At 32.4% G+C, this 20,865-nt stretch overlaps 1 protein-coding gene across 1 annotated transcript in view; it reads right to left on the reverse strand.

The window, feature by feature from the left end:
- LOC128025509 (PH and SEC7 domain-containing protein 1-like) overlaps positions 1-20,865 on the reverse strand; it is a 48,150-nt gene that overhangs the window by 5,414 nt on the left and 21,871 nt on the right. The window contains exons 8-14 of the mRNA XM_052611938.1: positions 20,313-20,425; positions 20,152-20,210; positions 16,678-16,767; positions 9,919-9,962; positions 2,869-3,041; positions 2,518-2,588; positions 1,360-1,517 (exon numbers count right to left, since the gene is read on the reverse strand). Of these exons, the coding sequence (XP_052467898.1) occupies positions 1,360-1,517; positions 2,518-2,588; positions 2,869-3,041; positions 9,919-9,962; positions 16,678-16,767; positions 20,152-20,210; positions 20,313-20,425 (708 nt within the window). The remainder of the gene's footprint in view (positions 1-1,359; positions 1,518-2,517; positions 2,589-2,868; positions 3,042-9,918; positions 9,963-16,677; positions 16,768-20,151; positions 20,211-20,312; positions 20,426-20,865) is intronic.

Genomic DNA, 20,865 nt, shown 5'->3' on the forward strand with positions numbered 1-20,865 from the left:
AGTAAAATCTCATTAAAGGTTTTTAGTGATAACGTATAAACCTTTGAAGACCGATGTAGAACGAACTGTGTGGTGGTTAAATGATGAAATGGAAGATATTTTTACAAAAATGCTTCATTACTACACTAAATATAATCCTGAAACTGTTCCACTAATCTAAGAAGTCATGGAAGGAAAACAGCGGATGAAGGTATTTTTATTTATTTTATTTTTTTATTATACATAGAACCACAAAAAAGTGGATTTTCCAGCTCAAGCAATGAGAGCTGAATCTGGGACAAACTTCAACTAGAGCAGAGCGAGTTCTCCTGGGGAACAGGGATGTGTGTGAACACACACACACACACACACACACACACACACAATAGAAAGAAACATGGCTGACAGGAATGCAAGAGTGTTTTGAAACGGACAGAAAATACATCACATGCTGAGTCTTATGCTGTACAGATGATTTATTCCAGTCCTTTATTTCAGTTAAAGCTTTACGTTGCTGCTTTTTTGTATATAATCATATGCACATGTTCACAACTGTGTGATACATATTTGCCAAACTGAATACTAGTTTATCTAAAAGATCATTGTGTAATGCTATCAGACTATTATAATTAACTAAAAAATATATATATTTTGTTCCTTGAAAGAAAATAAACATTAACCAACATAAAAAAAATTAATAATAATAATAATAATAATAATAATAATAATAATAATTATACATACATATATATATATATAAATTGTACAGATATATTTAAAAAAATATATAAAACGAATAAAAAAATAACACAAGAAAATGATTAAAATATAACTAAAATTAAAATGAAGTGAAATAAAAAATAAAACTATGTAACCATATTATAAAGATAAAATAAAATAACTACCGGTAGTCAGCAAAATAACTAAAACTTTAAATAATTAAATAAAAATAATTAAAATTAACTGAAACATAAAAAAATAACAACTACAGACATAAAAACAAAACCCAATAAATGATAAAAAATTACTAGAACTTTAAAAGTAAAATAATCTCAAATAAACACTAAGAATAAAAAATGATAGAAATCAGACAACAAAATGACAAACTTTTTATAAAAATTTTTTTATAGAAAATAAAAACTTTAATTGTATCCCAAAGTGCATTTCAGTGTTGAACAGAATATTCAACTAAAACAGAATGTAGAATGAAAGTTAATTTGATCCAAGTGTTGAATTTATTGTGATGAGAGGAGGTTCGGAGGGAAACGGATGAAATAATTAACTTAATATCATCAAATGGAAATGGAAACTGGTTCTAGAAGTGGAATGATTAGATTTGGACGACTATGGCATGTTTTCTGGTGGAGTGTGTGAACTCACGGAGCCTGAAAGAGGTAGACTCTCCAGTCCGCGGTCCGGAGGTAAAACACATTCGGCCGTTTGCTGTAGTCTGTGGCTCGGATGGCCAGAGAATGATGGATAGACACCGCATTCTTCAAATCCTCATGTGATAACTGTTTATCCGGTCGATACTCGCCCTGGAAACACAATGATCCTCTTATTATTCAGAAGATATATCAGAGATGACCTCAGTGCATGATAAACTTGCCTTGCCTCGTAGTGCTCTCTTATTATTACTGATATACTGTCGTCCTACTCATTACATACAGATTACCATCAAACTGACAAATGCAACAGCAGCTGGGTATATTCATAAAAGCAAAAAGATATGATTTGTTTGAAAGGTTAGAAAGGTTCAAATCTAATGTGGAATGAAAACTAAACTAATATTGGCAAAAGTGAGCACGTACCACTCAAATGTCATTTAACTAATAATAAATAAATATAAAATATAAATCAATCACACACACTAGAGCTTGAAATAAATAATATAAAAATTAAATTATTAAATATGATACAGAATTCTGCAATAAATGATTTAAAACTAATAAAATGTCAGAAAAGATGAATATATATAAAACAAGAAACACATTTATTTTTTAATATAAGATGAAAAGGAAAGTGAAATACACCATAAAAGGAAAAACCTCATCAAAAATCACAAAATTAATGCACGACAAAATTTAACAACAAATCAAACAATCCAGAAATAGAAGTAGATATGAAAGAAAGAAAGAAAGAAAGAAAGAAAGAAAGAAAGAAAGAGAGAAAGAAAGAAAGAAAGAAAGAAGGAAAGGAAGGAAGGAAAGGAAGGAAGAAAGAAAGAAAGAAAGAAAGAAAGGAAACAACAAAAGAAAGAAAGAACGTAAGAAAGAACGAAAGAAAGAAAGAAAGGAAGGAAGGAAACAACGAAAGAAAGAAAGAAAGGAAGAAAGTAAGGAAACAACGGAAGAAAGAAAGAACGTAAGAAGGAAAGAAAGGAAGGAAGGAAACAACGAAAGAAAGGAAGAAAGAAAGGAAGGAAACAACGAAAGAAAGAAAGAACAAAAGAAGGAAAGAAAGAAAGAAAGGAATGAAGGAAACAACGAAAGAAGGAAAGAAAGAAAGCAGGAAAGAAAAAAAGGAAGAAAGACATACTTTCTGCAGGTAAAGGATGAGTCCCTTCAGAACAGCATAAAATGTTTTCCATCCTCTTTTTCCTCGAGGTGCTGCATTACATGAAAAATATCAGCACAGATACATCACTACATCAGTCTAGACTAATGAATAGATTTCTGCTTTTGTTAAACGATGAACTATACACAGTATATAATATTTCATGTGCAAGGGTCAAAATGTCAGATATACTGGATAGAGATTATTCTGAACTACAATGGAAGTAAAAGACACTTCTCCATTAATTCATAATTTTCCATTAGATGACTCATTATATATATCTGCCTCTGTTTGAGGGATGTGAGAGAGCTGCTGTCTTTCTTCAGCACTCACTTCTCTTCCCGTCACAGTCTGCGTGGACCTTCCTCACCAGGAAACCTGTTTTATAGAGCAGCGCTCTGGACGGAGAAACCAAACCGCTTCCCGTCCGCCTCATTCCTCTGGAGTGAGACTCTCCTCGATGCTCGCCCAGCTCCGAGAACGACTGACGCATCTCTTCTTCATCGCTGGAAAGAGGAATACAAGATAGCCTGGAATTATTACTGAAAATAATTTCATAAACAACTTTCACTCAGAAATTGCTTGGAATTCTGGTGAAATTTACTTAGAAACAGCAAGAAACACACTGAATTAAACGTGACATTTTAAAGTGAACGCCTGAAATAGTATTTTTTTCTGAAACCTATTTCAATAATGCTTTATTTACTTCAGAAAAAAAAGTTTACTGTGCATGAACTATATGGATGTATAGTTTCTATTAATATTGTTTATACTTAATAATAATGTGTTAGGGGTCTGTTCCAATAATCAACACTAAATATTAAATATTGTCGCATAATTCATCCTGTATTGTTGGTGTTTCAGACATGAATGAGTCTAAAAATAATGCAGCTGGTTTCTTTTCCGTTTCTAGATAATTTGAGCAAAAGCTACTAGAATATATAGTGTTGTTCATGCTGCAATAAAATAATAATTAATTTTTTTTTTTTTTAATAAATAATACATTTTATTATTAAAAATTTTAACTTTTATGTTGTTAAAACCGAAAGAGAACTTAAAATAAAGCTTTTTAATTAAATTATTTAAATGATTGCTTTTATTAAAAACTATACATTTTAATTCACTAGTTGAAATACAAACTATTAATAACTATACATTAATATATATAAAAAAACAAAAATAATAATAAAACTAATAAAAATGAACTCAAAATATTAATAAAACCACAATAGTATATTAATACTATTATTGAAATACTACTATAGATTTTAATATTTAGAAATTATTATTATTAGCATTATTATTATTTTTATTTTTGTATTTTGTTTTGTATTTTAGTTATTTTTGTCTGTTTTTCAATCATTTTTATATGTCTATTTATTTTTTTTTTTTTATTTCAGTTTTAATTATATTAGTACACTTGGTGTAAAGGGTCTGTTCTAGTAAACTAACACTAAATATTAAGCACAATCACATAATTCATCCTGCATTTTTGGTGTTACAGAAAAGAAAACATGCAGAACATTTGGTCTTAAGAAGACAGATTCTTAAACAATTCCTTTGCCCCTCCTTTCCTTTTCTAGACATCTTGAGCTTCTCTGAAAGCACTTCTATTTCTTTTGGAAATCTTTGTGCTGCAGTAACTGTGGAGAGGAATCCAGTGTGTTTAAAGACTACAGGAGCTCGGATTCAGACCCAGTGTGATTTTTTTGGGTTTTTCCCGCTGTGCGTCCCGCCTAGAGTGAATAAAAGTCTTATCCCCGACAGTTTTCACCCTCCAGTTTCCTCCCGCTGATCATAAACCCCTCGAGTGGTGCAGACGCTATCGATCGAGTGTGTGTCGAAGTAAAGTGCTCTTCCCAGCGGGCTTCTCTCTCATATCAGCCATCGCAGAAATCAAATCAAAGACTCGGGTTATTATGCCATGCTACTGCGAGACGACCACAGGTTAAATAGATGGGTGTTTCAAACCCGTTGTATCATGACAAATCTAATTCTCCTTGAATTTTGGAAACTGAAGTGTTTAATGTACTATTTAGGCTTGCTTTAACAACACTTTCGCACAATCAAGTCAAATACTGAAGGAATAAAAATGAGGTCCCATGCTACTTTTTGGTTAAACATCCATTTTCATTTGGAAATTCTGAAAGTAAATTGAGTTACAGATGTCACTTCATGCCGATCCTTTGAATATATGCCCGCATGCATTTACATATCAAGGCCTATTATTAATGCTGCATTAGTGATAGTGATGAATGAGCCAAATCAAAACAGGTCATTTACATCTTTAAGTCTTAAAGGAACAGTTGCAAAAAAAATAAAAATAAAAATAAAATAACCATGACAAATTAAACAGTTTTAAGTTAAAGAAACCTTGACTAATATTTCAAATGATTATCAGAGCAGGGTGATTATTGTTGACTGAAACTAAAACTAAACTATTAAAAAACACATTTTGTTCCTTTAAATTAAATAAAGTTTTTTTTTTTTTTTTTTACTTTTACATTTTTACTTAAAATTGTATTTACATTTTATTCCACTAACACTGAAATAAAGAATATAAATGACAAAAAATATATACAAATATTAGGAAAAATGTAACTGTTTACTTCTCAAAAACTGAAATAAAAAAGATTAAAATATACATATTTTAAAAAAATATAAAAATGACAAAAAGAAAATAAAGAGAATAAATTCAAAATATTAATAATAACTACATGAGACACAAAAATGAAAAAAAAAAACTAAATATATATATATACACACAAATCATATTTTTGTTAAAATGTAAAAAAAAAAATTTCAGTGTCTAGTTTTTACATATTTTTATTTCATTTTTAGTTTAAGATATTTTAGAACATTAAGTTAAACTAAATGAAAATGAGGAATGATGACCTGGCTGAAACTAACTAGCTTTTTATATTTTATTTCATTTCAGTGGTTTTAGTTAACTACCATAACCTTTGTATGTATAGCATAAAATGTGAAGCCTTTAAAGCAGGAGAGTGTATGTGTGAATGTTCCTGTCTTTCTCGGCTGTTTTATGAGGTCTCTCGCCACATTCTGTACACTCTGAGGTGTAATATTTCATGTGAACACACACATCGAATGTCTGAGGTCGGTTAAGAGACACCTTTAATGGTGTCTTTCTCAGAGAAAGGACGAGTATGTCACTGCCGTCCCGTCCGCGTGATGTTTCTCAGGGGAGAGGCGCTCGACGAGTCTCTGCAAAGACACCAACCTGGAAATCACGAGACACGGCGCCACAAAGAGCCCAAAAACCTTCAGCTCACCTCCACAAACCAGCAGATGACCAGCAGCTCTCACAGCCACCATTAACACGAAAACAGAGACGAAAAACGGTTTCTTCATCGATTTAGTTACAAAACACACGAGGTCTAAATAATGCTCCTGCTTCAGCACTGTTCAATACTGATTAACCCTTTAACGTTCAACTCTGAGACCATGTTTTATACTTCAATTTGTAAAAGACATCTAAAAAATTACCTCAAGCTTTTTTTAAATGTATATTTTTTTATCTATAAAACAAAGCTCTACCATAAGTTTTTTGATTTGCAGAACGATTCATGAGTTTTTTCTCTCTATTTTTTTTTTAAATATCAAATATAATTTTAACTTAAGGCTTTAGATACGTTATCAGAGTCACCAAAAAATGTAATGTTTTCAAAAAAGCTATATAGAAATAAATATACTATATACTGATTGTGGTCAATATAATATCCATGCCATGTTCAGTGATTTTAAATCTTTTTTTTTTTTCTTTTTTTCTTTTTTGTATTCAGGAACAAAGTCTTAATTCATTAACTGCAATAATAAACAAAATAAAATAAATCAATAATCAATAAAATTTCAATCATTTTAATTAGTAATTTTTTGGATTCCAAAGAATTGGAAGTTTTGAGTACGTTTGCTTTAGTTCTTTCAGGGACTAAGTGATTATTTTTGACATAAAAAACGTTAGTAAGTGAATTGTTCATCAATTATTTTTGTTGTGGCAGCTATAAAACAGTTTATGTACTAAAATACATAACACTAAAAATAAAAATAAAAATGAAATTAAAATGATTCAAAACTAAATAGACATTAAAAAAATATTTGTAAAAATATATATATAAAAATAATAAAAATGATTCAAAACTAAATAGACATTAAAAAATATTTGTAAATATATATATATATATATATATATATATATATATAAAAATCACAAAACCACTTTAACTAAATAAAATGATGATAAAATCAGGAAAATAAAATGAAAAACTAATTCAAAATGTCAATCTAAACTAGTGTCACATTTACTTTAGGAGTAAAAAAATAAAAATGAAAATAAAAAATATATATACTATTTTATTTTCATTTTTCTTTCTTATATAAAGTCTAATGTCTTAATGTATTCAATTCTGAACCTCTTAGATGTCAAATTGAGAGATAATCACCACATGACAACACATGAAGAAACAAATGATGTTAAAAGCATCTCGAGTGCACTGCTCTCACACTGAGCATGTGCTAAAACTTCAAGCCTGTTGCCTAGAAACTGTCGGGGGTGGGGGGGGGGGGGGTAGAGGGTGAGGGAGAGAGAGAGAGAGAGAGAGAGAGAGAGAGACAGAGAGAGAGAGTCGTAGGATGGATGGAGAAAAAACGCAACCTAAAGAATAAATTTAGCCAGAGCTCTTCCAGCAGCCACAGAGAGACTAATGACAGTAATCACACCGATCAGATCAGATCAGAGCCTCATCAAACACAACACATCACTGAAAGAGTGTGAGATGGCAGGGCTGGCAATTTAATATACCTGTACACTTCAAATCTGGATTTGTATGCTTTTATTTATCTATTGTTTCCATTATTTAAACCAAATACCTGTTTACAGTTAATTATATAGAAAATGTTCAACTTAAAAATGAAATACAGAATAAAAGTACATTTTAATTACATGTATTTTTTAAATTAACTTTAGTTATTGCACATTTTTAATTTGTAATAATTTAGTTTACAGTAAATGTACACTACTGTTCATAAAACGTTTTTAAAATAAATTACTTTTATTAAATTTAGTGGATTAAAAGACACTTATAATGCAAGATTTTTATTTCAAACCAATGCCGTTCTTTTGAACTTTCTGCATTTCGTCTAGAATCTGTCTCTATCTGTTCCAGTCTCTCTTCTTTTTCTCCCTCAGACGTGTTATAATGACTTGAGTATTGATCTTTGTATGACACTGTGATGAATGTTACAAAAGATTTCTATTTCAAATAAATGCTGTTCTTTTGTACTTTCTATTCATCTGTGCTTCATGCAAAAATTAAATGCATCAGTTTCCACAAAAATTGAGCAGCAAATGAGTATATTATTCTGATTTCTGAAGATCATGTGACACTGAAGACTGGAGGAATGATGCTGAAAATACAGATGCACATCACTGAAATAAATTACAGTTTACAATACAGACAACAGCTATTTTAATTTGTAACAACATTTAAGATTTTTACTATTTTTACTGTATTTTTAATTAAATAAATGCAGGCTTTGAGAGCGGAAGAGACTTCAACTACAAAATCTTACCGACTCCAAACTATTGCAAATGCAGTAAGTCAAATTTAATGTGAAAAGCTGATGTTATAAACCGCTCAAACTCATGACTGATCAACTCAGAATCACGTATTCTTGACAGCTATACAATCAGAGAGAGACACTTTTGCTCAACATCACACGTTTTTAAACGATCAGATCTTTTTGAGCTCATTCTAATCCACACACGCAAGTCATTCTCACAATTTAGACAGAAACCTCCCCTACATCCTCCAGCTAGACCACATTACCTGGTGACTCTCTAACATCAGCACAATTCACACGCTAATATTTAATTAACAGCATGAAAGCACATGCACGAGACTGCAGAATCTGCGTCTGAGCGGCTCGATGCGGACGGGCCGCTGGTTCTCGGCTGTGCTCTTGTTCATGAGCTCAAGGAGGGACAGAGGAGGCTATTTTGGGAGCTGCAGTAGGAGTCTGTGGGTTCACCTTTGCTCAGGATGTGAGCGGGACCCTTTAAAGAGCGCTGGGGTGTGTGTGGGCGCATGCATGAGAGCTGAACATGAGAACGAGGTTAGGGCGAGAGAGGGGGGGGGGGGGGGGTGAATTAATATCGACAGAATGCAGCCGAGCCGTAACTATGCAGTGGTATCCATGGAGCCGTAACCATAGCAACGGCGCTCGGAAAGCCAGAGACTTTAATTGGTGTGTGTGTGTGTGTGTGCTATCCTCTCTCTGTGTTCACACACGCTATTGTTTCTAGCAGACAATAAACGTATCCGATGCATGAAACACTAAAACCTGCTTTTCCTTTCACTGTTTATGATTAAGGCATCACTCTTGTTTCTTTGTGAAAATTTACTGTGGAAATCATTTTATTTTTATTACAGTTATAAAGCATCACTATTAAAAAGAAATTACTTTCCAAGTGACTGAACATGCAATTTCATCCGGCTAGATGATAAAACGGGCAAAAATAAGAGACACTAGAAAAGCATAGAGACCTGAATTGGGAAATATTAATTTAAGCGTTAATTTAATATTTATATATTATAGTTAACAAGAAAAAAAATATTGAAATACTTTATAAAAAAAAAAAAAACTAATCTTTTTTTTTTTTATTCAAATGCAACGTCTCCTCATTTAGTTTAAAAATGTTTTAAAATAACAATGAAATAAACTTAAAAAAAAAAAATTAAACAAGATGGATGTGTTCGAAAAAACACAAAATTTAATAACTAAAACTTTAACTAAAATTCTAAACAATCATTAAAACTATAACAGTCTCTCATTTGTACTAAAATAATATATATTTATATATTTGTGTGCATAAAACATTTCCATCCATTTGGATCCCACAGATTTAATAGAAATGAATAACCTTCTTAGTTATCAAATCATACTTGTATAAAACAGGTCAGATTTTGGTAATACAAACTGGGTTTGTAATAAATCAATAAATCCAATTAGTTTTTTCTTTATTTACTAAGTCTTTTCATGTTGAAATTGTGGAAATTTAAAATGCAATTCAAAGACATATCCTTAATTTAGGCCTAAATATTGCTTTGAATGCAGAAACTTGAAAAATTATACCTTGTTTTTATAAGCAAACAATCTCTCGTATATTCCGAATATATGAATAATAATGACAGTAGCAGTTTTAACTGGTATTTTTGAGGAAACTATTGTTACCATGGTAATGTGTTCGTTAGGGTTGATCAGAATGATAAAATGAGTCGAGTCGTGTTTCTGTGTGGGTAGTTTGGTAGTAACACATTGCTTCTAGTGCAAAACCTTACAGTCATTAAAAGAAAACACACTTACATTGTCCACTGCAGCTTTTCATTTTTAATAGAGTTGTACAGGGCCTGCAGAGAGAGAGAGAGAGAGAGAGAGAGAGAGAGAGAGAGAGAGAGAGAGAGAGAGAGTACAGTCAGTAAGTCTGTAAATGACTGTGTTTGGTTTCATAGACTGTCATATAAGTTGCATCATATATATATATATATATAGCTGTTAGTGGCATCATAATCAGACTGTGAGAGATGACAAGTCTTGAAATAAACATCTGATAGTCACACGTCTACACAAATAAACGTCATTCTGGACATCAGTCAACACACACACACACACACACACACACATATATATATAATAACCATAGAATAGAGAATTTAATAGAGAATAGAGAATTGATAAATGTTTAAGCATGTTTTTTTTTCTAAATGGCAATACACAATGAAAAATAATTAATTCATAATATATTACTAATAAGTAAATAATAAAATAAGATGTAAAATAAATTTGACCATTTAAAATATTAACAAAATAAAATTAATTCATATTTAAATCAATATATTAATTAATAATACATCAATTAAATTAAAAATATTTTTTAATAAGAATAAAATAGCTTCTATTTGAATAAAAGGGCTAAAATTAAACCGAACAATCCCAGATGGTGTTAGCTGTTGTAGATGCGGTCTCCTACTGAACATTAGCACTTAACTGACACATCAGTGTGTAAATGACGAGTGTGTGTGGACGTCAGTCATCAAACACCTGCGTCACTGAGGAATCCTGGGTAAGCACATTATTATCTACACTGATTCCCAGTCAAACACTGTGCCTATAGTGCACAAAATCTCAAAGACTAAAAGTATTCATAAATCAAATAAATGTTTTTTTTATTATTCTAAAAAGCACAGATGTATGACTTCGCTGAGAGATCACTATAAGATGTATATAAAAGCAATAAAAGTCCACTCTATATCCTAATTCAGATGGCAAACTAAATATGCATGAGAGAAGCATATTACTCCCTCAACACGTCCTTTCATCCAGAAAAAAGAAACCTCAGCATGAACAGCTAATAATCTCAATGTGTATTAGAAATTCAGCAGCAACAGAGAACAAATTTACCCTCTCGGTCCTTCAGGGCAAAACAAACTCATTACTCATTTCAAACACACAGAGGAAAACCAATTCAGATAGAGATAGAAAGTTTCTTTTTCTTGTACTTCATGACTAGTAGCTTTGAGGCAAATCTATAAGCTACTGTACTCCTAAAAGTACTTATACACTCTTAAAAATAATTTCCAAAAGGATGATTTGCAGTTTAGCATGCCATAGAAAAAAGAAGAAACTTTCAGTAACCAGTTCTTAAAAGAACAATGTTTTTCTTCATGCAAAGAACATTTTAAGATCCTATTTCAATATAAAGAACCTTCTGTGGAATGGAAGGGTTTTATGGATATTAAAGGTTCTTCACGAAACCAGTAATATATCATTAAAGAACCTTTATTTTTAAGAGTGCATGGGCTTTAAACAACAAATCAGAGCTGCATCTGATCAAAAATGGAGAATGGTATTTGCATGGTCCATCTATGTCATTTTTTTTGGCACAGATGACTAGACGAGGATGAAAGATGAACAGGTAAGTTATTTGAGACAAGGTTACCCTCTTCCTCTTGAGGGCCTGTGGGTGGTTCTGTCCATCTTGAGCTTTTCCCAGGAGGTCCGGGAACACCAGAGGCTTGAGCGATCGGGATCTGGGCGTTCGTGGGTAACGGAAGGGGTCCATCATACGGAAATCTCGCCCGTATCGAACAGAGCAGAGCGAACGCGAGCGAAAGCGTCCGGCTGAGTGCAGACTGTTCACTCCAATCATGTCTGAAACTGTAGTGCACTATGGGAAATAATCAACTCCAGGTGGGTTTTTGGATCTTCAAATGAGATGTTTCTCAAATATTTCGACTAGAAAAGCTTAAAAGTCTTCCAGTAGGTCATGGGTTCGGTTTCCAGATAAAGCAAGAACTGATTTTAAATGCACTGTAAGTCGCTTTGGATAAAAGCATGAATGTGAATCTTCAGTAAAAGAAACATATGAAGAAAACCAACATGGCTTCCTCCGTTAATATACGAGGTAACTGTAAATATAAGTGCTGTGAACCTTTTTTAATCAGGTTTGTAAGTCCAGCACAGATTTGTGGTCTTTGCGATCACTTAAAACTGTATATGGCTTGAGACCGTCGTCTTAATATTCAATCTTAAACATGAAAGTAAAAAAACGTAACGTGTTTAGAAACGCAACAGGGAGTCTGCGACCATCTGTAGGTCAATATCACTATACATTACACGTCATGTTTGTGAGCCGCTAAAACTGGAGAATCAAGTCATTCAGCGCAATATAAAGGGACAGTGATCTTGAAATGTACAATATTTCCCTTGCGGAAAATGAATACATGTAAAGGAGGCTTACAAACGGCAACTTCTACGAGCTAAACATTGCAACCAGCGAGTGACCAAACACACACACACACACACACACAGTGATTTCACAGATGGCAAGTAAAGCTTTCAGAAGTGTGAAAGAACAGCCGGGATCTGACAGATGGAACGAGGAGAATAGAAACTGGGAGAAAACATGAAATGGACACACACAATGACACACAGAGGCGTTCAGCGCGGCGTACAGGAATCCCCACACCTGCAGCAGGGTCAAACCACGAGCCAAATTCAGCACGCTATGCAAAAAAAAAAAAAAAAAAAAAAACGAGAAACAATCCGAGATGAAGACTGGTGGGAGCCTGTTGCTTTTGGAGCTGGAGCTGGATTTCTTTCGTCTACAGCCAAGAAGGACCAAGCGCTTTCAGAAAATGTGCATCCCTCCTCTCTGCACTGATTTATCCATCAATCCATCTGGGATCCATGACAGGTCTGATGGATTTTTTTGGGACGTGCGTGTGGATACGGTCTCAGAGTCACAGATATATGTCCATGTACGAGCTAAAAATGCCCACTTCGTCACGTCGTCCTGTGTCGTCTTCGCCGTTCTGTTTTATCTTTCAGGCTCCGCAGATGGAAAGTCTCTAAATCTCAGAGAGATTCGAAGGAGGCTGCAAGCTCTCTCTCTCTCTCTCTCTCTCTCTCTCTCTCTCTGTCTCTTTTTCAGGTTTCAGGCAGCCAATCACAGCGATCCTGCACCCTCAAACACACACACACACACACACACACACACACACACATACAAACACAGACTCGGCTCGCTTGGCTTTGAATGCTGATTAACATTCAGCACTTGTGCTCAGAGGTGGGATAGCGAGAGGGAAGAACATGGAATTAGGGAATTATTAAGAGAGTGAGATGAACACAAAGAACATCATAAAACTATAAGTGTGAGCGGTGAATAGTTTATAAAAACACAGTCTATAAAGAAAAGCATTGAGGGGTGAAGCTCAGTAAAACATCCTGCTCACTAAAATCCAAAATAAATAAATAAATGAATTAAATTAATTATTATTATTGATGGATTGCAGTTATGGCAATGAGATTTTTTCTTTTCTTTTGATTTTGGAGAGAAATACAGCATGACCTTCTTGGCAAATTTCATTAGATTTAGATTTAAGTTATTCTTTTTTTTTTTTTTTTTTTATAAATATTTAACGCTAATGTGTTTGATTTAATAATTTAAAAAAAATTCTCAACCAATTTTACTTCATATATTTGGATTATGTCAGCATATTAAATATGCAAAGAAAAATGATTAAATATTAAATATTAATAAAATACACAATTGTATATATATATATATATATATATATATATAAGGAGATATCTAAACTTTAAAAAGTATAAATTAGGAAAAATTTGATTTACAACTATGATTTGATCCTTAAAATAGCTACACTGCAGATGCATTTTAAATATGGTTCATTTATTATTCATCATACTGTAACATATTCATAATCATATCTTGGGCAGACGTGATCTTCATTTTTATAATTTTAATATCCTAAAATATTACTTTAATATTTAATATCAGAGACTAGTACTGAGTACAAAGCAGAACTTAAACATGAAGCATGATTATTGCTGACAGCCTCCAGCTCTCTGGTCTGGCTGATGTATCTGTCTGTCAGAGGCACGCTGTGCAGGGACTGAATGGACGTCATCCGGACGGTCGTGTAGTTTGAACAAAGCGATTAGCCGCTCGGTCTGAGCTGAGTGAGTTTGCTCAACAGGAGAAGAGCTAATTGTTTTCGCCCTCCGTCTGTCGTTATCTCTACACACAGACTGACTTGCAGTTAAATGGGTCGCTGTCAGCCCATGACCAGCCAATCAGTGCCACAGCCTCAGTCCCGCCCCTCCGTCTCCATGACGACGAGGCACTTCAAGCACTCTTCACTAGCGTGTGCAAAAGCCCACAAGCAACCCACGTGTGAGAGACAGTCACAAATCCACTTCTTTCACCAATGCACTAAACACATGCCTCCTGCGGGCACACAGACACAGAATCTTTGCATTTGACCTCATTTAATCCATCATGGATGTGACCCAATATATTACTTTGAATAAATAAATAAATATACGATGCATGCTTTAACCCTCGGATTCTGGTGTCCATTACAGTGGAAGAAGAAACAAATTCACACACTTGAAATATAATAGGAACTTAAAACTATATTTTACATTATTTTATGAATAAACAAATATACCTATACTATAAAATAACAACACAAAAATTATTTACAAGTTATTCATAAAGTAATATAATATTATTAAAACATAATATCATATTATAACAAAATACACTAAACAAAACTATATATATTTACAGTATATATAATAAATTATAATATAAATATAAAAAGATGCATGCATACACAATGTAATGGGTATTACAGTATATATATATAAATTATAATACTAATATATAAGAAGATGCATGCATACTCAATGTAATGGGAATTACAGTATATATATATAAATTATAATACTAATATATAAAAAGATGCATGCATACACAATGTAATGGGAATTACAGTATATAAATAAATTATAATACTAATATATATGAAGATGCATGCATACTCAATGTAATGGGAATTACAGTATATGTGTATATATATATATATATATATATATATATATATATATATATATATATATATATATATATATATATATATATATATATATACTTCTTTTTTTTACCTACTGTGGCTTTATCGGTCAATAACCCATGATTAAGCACAAAAAAGGCTATTTACTATTTCAGTAGCGTCTAGCAACATGCTGCATCAATATATAATCGTCCTGCTGTGTGCTCACTGGTGTGTGTACAGTACATCATCTGAAAGCAGCTCATCCAATCAGATTCTAGAGCCAAAACAATCTATTTTATATTAAACAATAACCCTATTCGTCCAATAATTAGCACTTCACAATAACAGCATTGCTTTATGAGAATGTGCTTATGTAATCTGCCCTGCTCAGCTGTTGAGCTTAAACGAGAGAACCAGAACGAGTAGGAGGCAAGAGTGAGAGAACTGATGTTGCAAGGGACCGAGAAAAAGGATCGCCAGAAGGAAAGAGAAGTGAGAGAGAGAGAGAGAAAGAGAGGTCGTCATATAAACTATAGAGACTGATTTAAAACACTTGGCATGAACAGCAAGAACACAGACCGATCTCCATCGGCTCTCCCTCGCTCTTCAGACGGTTTCTGTCCCAACGAGAGTCAGTGTTTTCATCAAAAGATGAAGGACTGAAACACAAGCATCTCCTCAGATAGACCTCTCTGCTGCGACTTTAACAGAGCAAAGGGATTTCAAAGGATTCATGCCACAGAAAACAGGATTTTCTCAGCTTTTTTTCCCCAGTCACAATGCGATGCGACTTTGCAGAGATGCCATTACTGAAGGATGACTCAGTGCAAACCAAAAAACATTGTTAGTTATGTTTAGAAAAGCATGCTATCAAAATTCTCTTTCTGTTACTGTAATTTACACTATGTATAATGTGCACAGTAGAAACTTTTTCATATGGAGCTTGTTGACTGCATTTTGCAACATGTTCCACCCGTATCCCACAATGCAATGCTTTCAACCTGACTTTCCACTTCCTGTGTATAATGAAGAACATCTCAGTATTTTTCACATTGTAAAGCAAAATAAATAAAGTACACACACAATAAAATATATATTACATCACACACAAACAAAATTATTTTTATTATTTATTTATTTTGCATTGTGATGTTATTTTAATGACAATTAAGCACATTTAAATTCCGCTTCCACTGTGTTTTAAAAACAAATCGTTTACATTGTAAGATCCTTCAGCAGCTTCAAAACATCTCCTGCCAGATAACACACGACGCGTTCGCTATTGACCCCAAAACCAATCTAAACCTCGTTTAGCTCATTAGCATTAACTCAAGAACTCATCTGATTAGCTCAGAATGTGCCTGCAGGGTTAATGAATGGAAGCAAACCATCCCGTTTCCTTCCAATGAAATTAAAGCACTAATCTAATAATATAAACCGATAAATGACCTACTGAAGAGTTAGTGCTTCCCAAAGGGACACAGATCTCTCCTGCTTCAAATCACACTCAACAGCGCCGAATGTTATAAAGGCACAGCTGTCGCATGACCACACAAGTGTGCACACCATCAACACACACACACACAACTGCTACACACATCACCAATCATCTACACTGACACGTGTATCTTCTCTGCAGAAAATTTACCATCAATAATGCTGCTTTATAGGGATATTTATGAAGTACACAGTACATCACCTTGAGGAGTTCTTTAGGGAAATCATGTCCGCTGTTAAGTCCTTCCAGATTCCCGATGAACTGACTGCAGGACATTCGCTTGCCAACATTCTGCCAACAGAGAAGAGCATCACACACCTGATAAACCAGCTGCTATTAGTCCTCAGTCATCTGTGCAGGAACACAGAGAAATCAACAGCATTCTGCCTGACTAAACGACACATTTAATCTATATATACATACTAAGAATAAAAATAATAATTTATAATGCAATTAATCACATTTTTTCCAGAAGTTCCCCAGTGTATTGTGAAAAAAAAAATATTCTTACTCCTATAAATCAACAACAAAAAGATGACTGTGACATCTCATCTGAAAATGTGCTATAAATGACAAACTTACACACTTTTTGAGTTCCTTTAAATGCATCATTGCCTGAATCTAAAGGGAATGAACCATATTTAAAATGCATCTGCAGTGTAGCTATAGTAAGGATCAAATCATAGTTGTAAATAATTTTTTTTCCTAATTTATACTTTTCAAAATTTAGATATCTCCTAAAGAGAGATATATAATAATATAATGTGTGTGTGTGTGTGTGTGTGTGTGTGTGATTTTTTAAAATTAGGCCAACCATTAGATCTAAGTGCATTATGGCATTGTGCTCATGGCTATTAATCATATTTTCTCTCAACTTCGTGTGTGTGTATATATTTCTGTTTATAGTTGTAAAATTTGAATAAATTATAATATTTGTAAAAATGTCTATTATATGTATTTAATAATAATAATAATTATTACTATATATATATATTATTAAATACATATAATAGACATAGACATAATAAAATATAATATTTGTAAAAACTATTTAATGTCTATTATATGTATTTTATAATATATATATATATATATATATATATATATATATATATATATATATATATATATATATATATATATATATATATATATAATTATTATTAAATACATATAATAGACATATTAAATACTTTTTACAAAGATTATATTTTATTAATAATATAAATAGAACAAACTTATAAACTTATATAAAATAAACTTATTTCAGTTAGTTGCAAAGACTAAAACCGAATATGAAATTAAGCTAAACCGAAATAAAACATGAGAAACCTAAACCAAAATGAGAAATTTTACAACTATAAACAACAAGAAAATATATACACACACACGAAGTTGGGAGAAAATATGATTAATAGTCATGAGTACAATGCCATAATGCACTTAGATCTAATGATAAGCCTAATTTTATTTATGCAAACCAAAATCCCTTTATTTGTTCCTTAGATTCATAATAAAAAAATCCAGAACATTGTGTTTCCAGAGTCAGGCAATGATGCATTTAAAGGAACTCAAAAAGTGTGTAAGTTTGTCATTTAAAGCACATTTTCAGATGAGATGTCACAGCCAGAGTTTGCCGTTTTCTGCCTCTGAAAGTCAGCACGAGATGTCCTACATTTGATCGGCGAGTGCATGAATATATGAATGTCTGGAGCTGCAGAAAAGCTCTGGAATACATCATCTGATATTGTGGACTGAGGAGTTTCATCACAGTAAAGCTGAAATCGCTCACAGCTCTCATCAGGACCATAAACCTGTTACCATGGCGACAGCGAGTCTGGCTTATAACAGGCGTCATGTGTTTGCTGATGGCCCTAAACCCTTTAACAAAGCACAGGAGCAGCGCTAAATATCCTGCCAGCAGACAGACATCAGCGGTGATTGACAGACCACAGATCCCTCCAGACGTCCATCTCGCAGCCTTTTCCAGCCTTTAAACTCCAATGTTAACTCCAAGAGCATTTCTGTTTTTTATTTTTATTTTTATTTTTTTTTTTTTTAAACGGAGATATTGCAAACAACATCAATGTTTGAGATCATATTTCTGAGCACATACAGCTGTTGACGTCAGTTTGTAGGCCAAGCCAGAAGGCTAATTCACTACAGATCCCTTGAGGATTTCAAATAGGTTTTTAGATTAGCAGTTAACAGACTTTCATGTTTTGTTCTTTAGCATTAATTACGCACGTCAAACATGATCTCTGAAAGTTGCAACATAAGAACAACAACTATCACATGGATTTGAGTTTATGTGCAAGAATCAGACACTTATGTTAGTCCTTATAAAGCAAGTTATAAACCTGAAAACTGCACTGAAGTCAACAGTGATTTAAATCTCTGCTCTTGTGTTGTTATTGTTAACTAAAAACTAACTAACACTAGGACTATCAAAAACTGTTTTGGATTTAAAAAAAAAACACACATGGTAACACTTTAGAATAATGGTCCATTAGTCAATGTTAGTTAACTACTTTAGTTAACATGATCTAAGCAAGAACGATCCTTCTACAGCATTTATTAATCTTAGTTGATGTTAATTTCAACATTAACTAATGCATTATTCAGACCAAAAATTGAGCTTGTTAGCATTAGTTAATGCACTGTGAATTAGCATGAACTAGCATTATTTTCATTAACTAACATTAACAAAGATGAATAAATACAGTAATAAATGTATTTTTCATTGTTTGTTCATGTAAAATAATGAATTAACTAACATTAACTAATGCACCATTATTCTAAAGTGTTACCAAAAAAAAAAAAAAAAAACGTATAAATTGAAATAAGTTTGAGTTGAAGTGTTAAAATGACTAAAACTGAAATTAAAATAAAGCTAAATAGAAATAATATATATATATATATATATATATATATATATATATATATATATATATATATATATATATATATATATATAAATATTAGATGAAAATTTTAAACAAACGAAAGTTCGAAATATTGCCTTCACAACTGACTGGATTAGAGTTTAAGTGATAAATCTATTAAAACTGAAATAAAAAAAAAGCAAAATACAAATATTTAAAAGCAAAAAATATACCGTATTTTCCGGACTATAAGTCACACTTTTTCTCATAGTCTGGCTGGTCATGCGACTTATAGTCAGGTGCGACTTATTTATCAAAATTAATTTGACATGAACCGAGAGAAATGAACCAAGATAAATCATTACTGTCTCCAGCCGCAAGAGGGCGCTCTCTCTCGCGGCTGTAGTCGGTAATGTTTTCACTTGGTTCTTGGTTCTAAATAAATGCGATTTATACTCCGAAAAATACTGTAAATATTAGATGGAAACCAAACATAAAAAAATAGGAATATTGCCTTCACAGATAAATGTAAAATACGCTTAAGTCCTAAAATCACTTAAATGTAAATAAAACATCTATATATATATAGAAAATATAAAAACAAAAATTTTCAAGTACTAAGACTGAAATAAAAATAAAGCTATATTATTTGCATAAAAAATTTACTAAATTGGAAAAATATGTGGTCGCAGCCTTTTGAAACCCAGTGCATGTGTAACTTCAGTGCTGCAGTGATGCTCTCGTCCGTACGCTGAAGTGAAGATGCAGTGATTCGTAAGAGAGGACTCACGTGGCCGTGCAGGTCTGTGTTGAGCAGCATGAGAGCACAGGTCAGCGTGTGGACACTGTCTGAGAGACACAACCACACACAAATACAGATTTACACTTAAACAGTTTATCATACGCAACACACACACACACACACACACACAGAGAGAGAGAGAGCTGTACCTTCAGATAGTGCGAGAGATGAATTGCACTGCACATATTGACGGGAAAAGTGTGCTAAGATTCCCTCTCTCTCCTGTGTCTCGCCCGTCAGAGCAAATTCTAATAGAAATGCCCTGAAACAAACACAAACAATAATAAACAAATGCCCTGACATCAACAAACAGTGATGAAAAGCCATTGTCATGATGACAACAATTAAAATATCAAATATAATATTCTTCATAGAAGTCCAATATTTCTAAATCGAATTTCTATATCATTTTTAAATTACAAATCATATTTTTATTAGTTTAGTATTACTAATATAATTATTACTAGTAGTAAATCATTGCTTATTAATATTTATAATATTATTGCACTATATGTAAAATTCATATAATGCACACACTATTACATAACGTATTATATAGTATAATATTACTAAACATTGTATTAGTTTTACATGTATGAGAAAATGTAGAATATTATTAATTGTGTTGTAAATGTTGTTGAAGTAGAAAGACTGAAGTGAAGTAATATTCTGAAGAATTTACTAAGTATTTCTTATAAACAT

Source organism: Carassius gibelio, chromosome A12 (genome assembly GCF_023724105.1).
Source record: "Carassius gibelio isolate Cgi1373 ecotype wild population from Czech Republic chromosome A12, carGib1.2-hapl.c, whole genome shotgun sequence".
In the NCBI taxonomy this organism is placed as follows: domain Eukaryota; kingdom Metazoa; phylum Chordata; class Actinopteri; order Cypriniformes; family Cyprinidae; genus Carassius; species Carassius gibelio.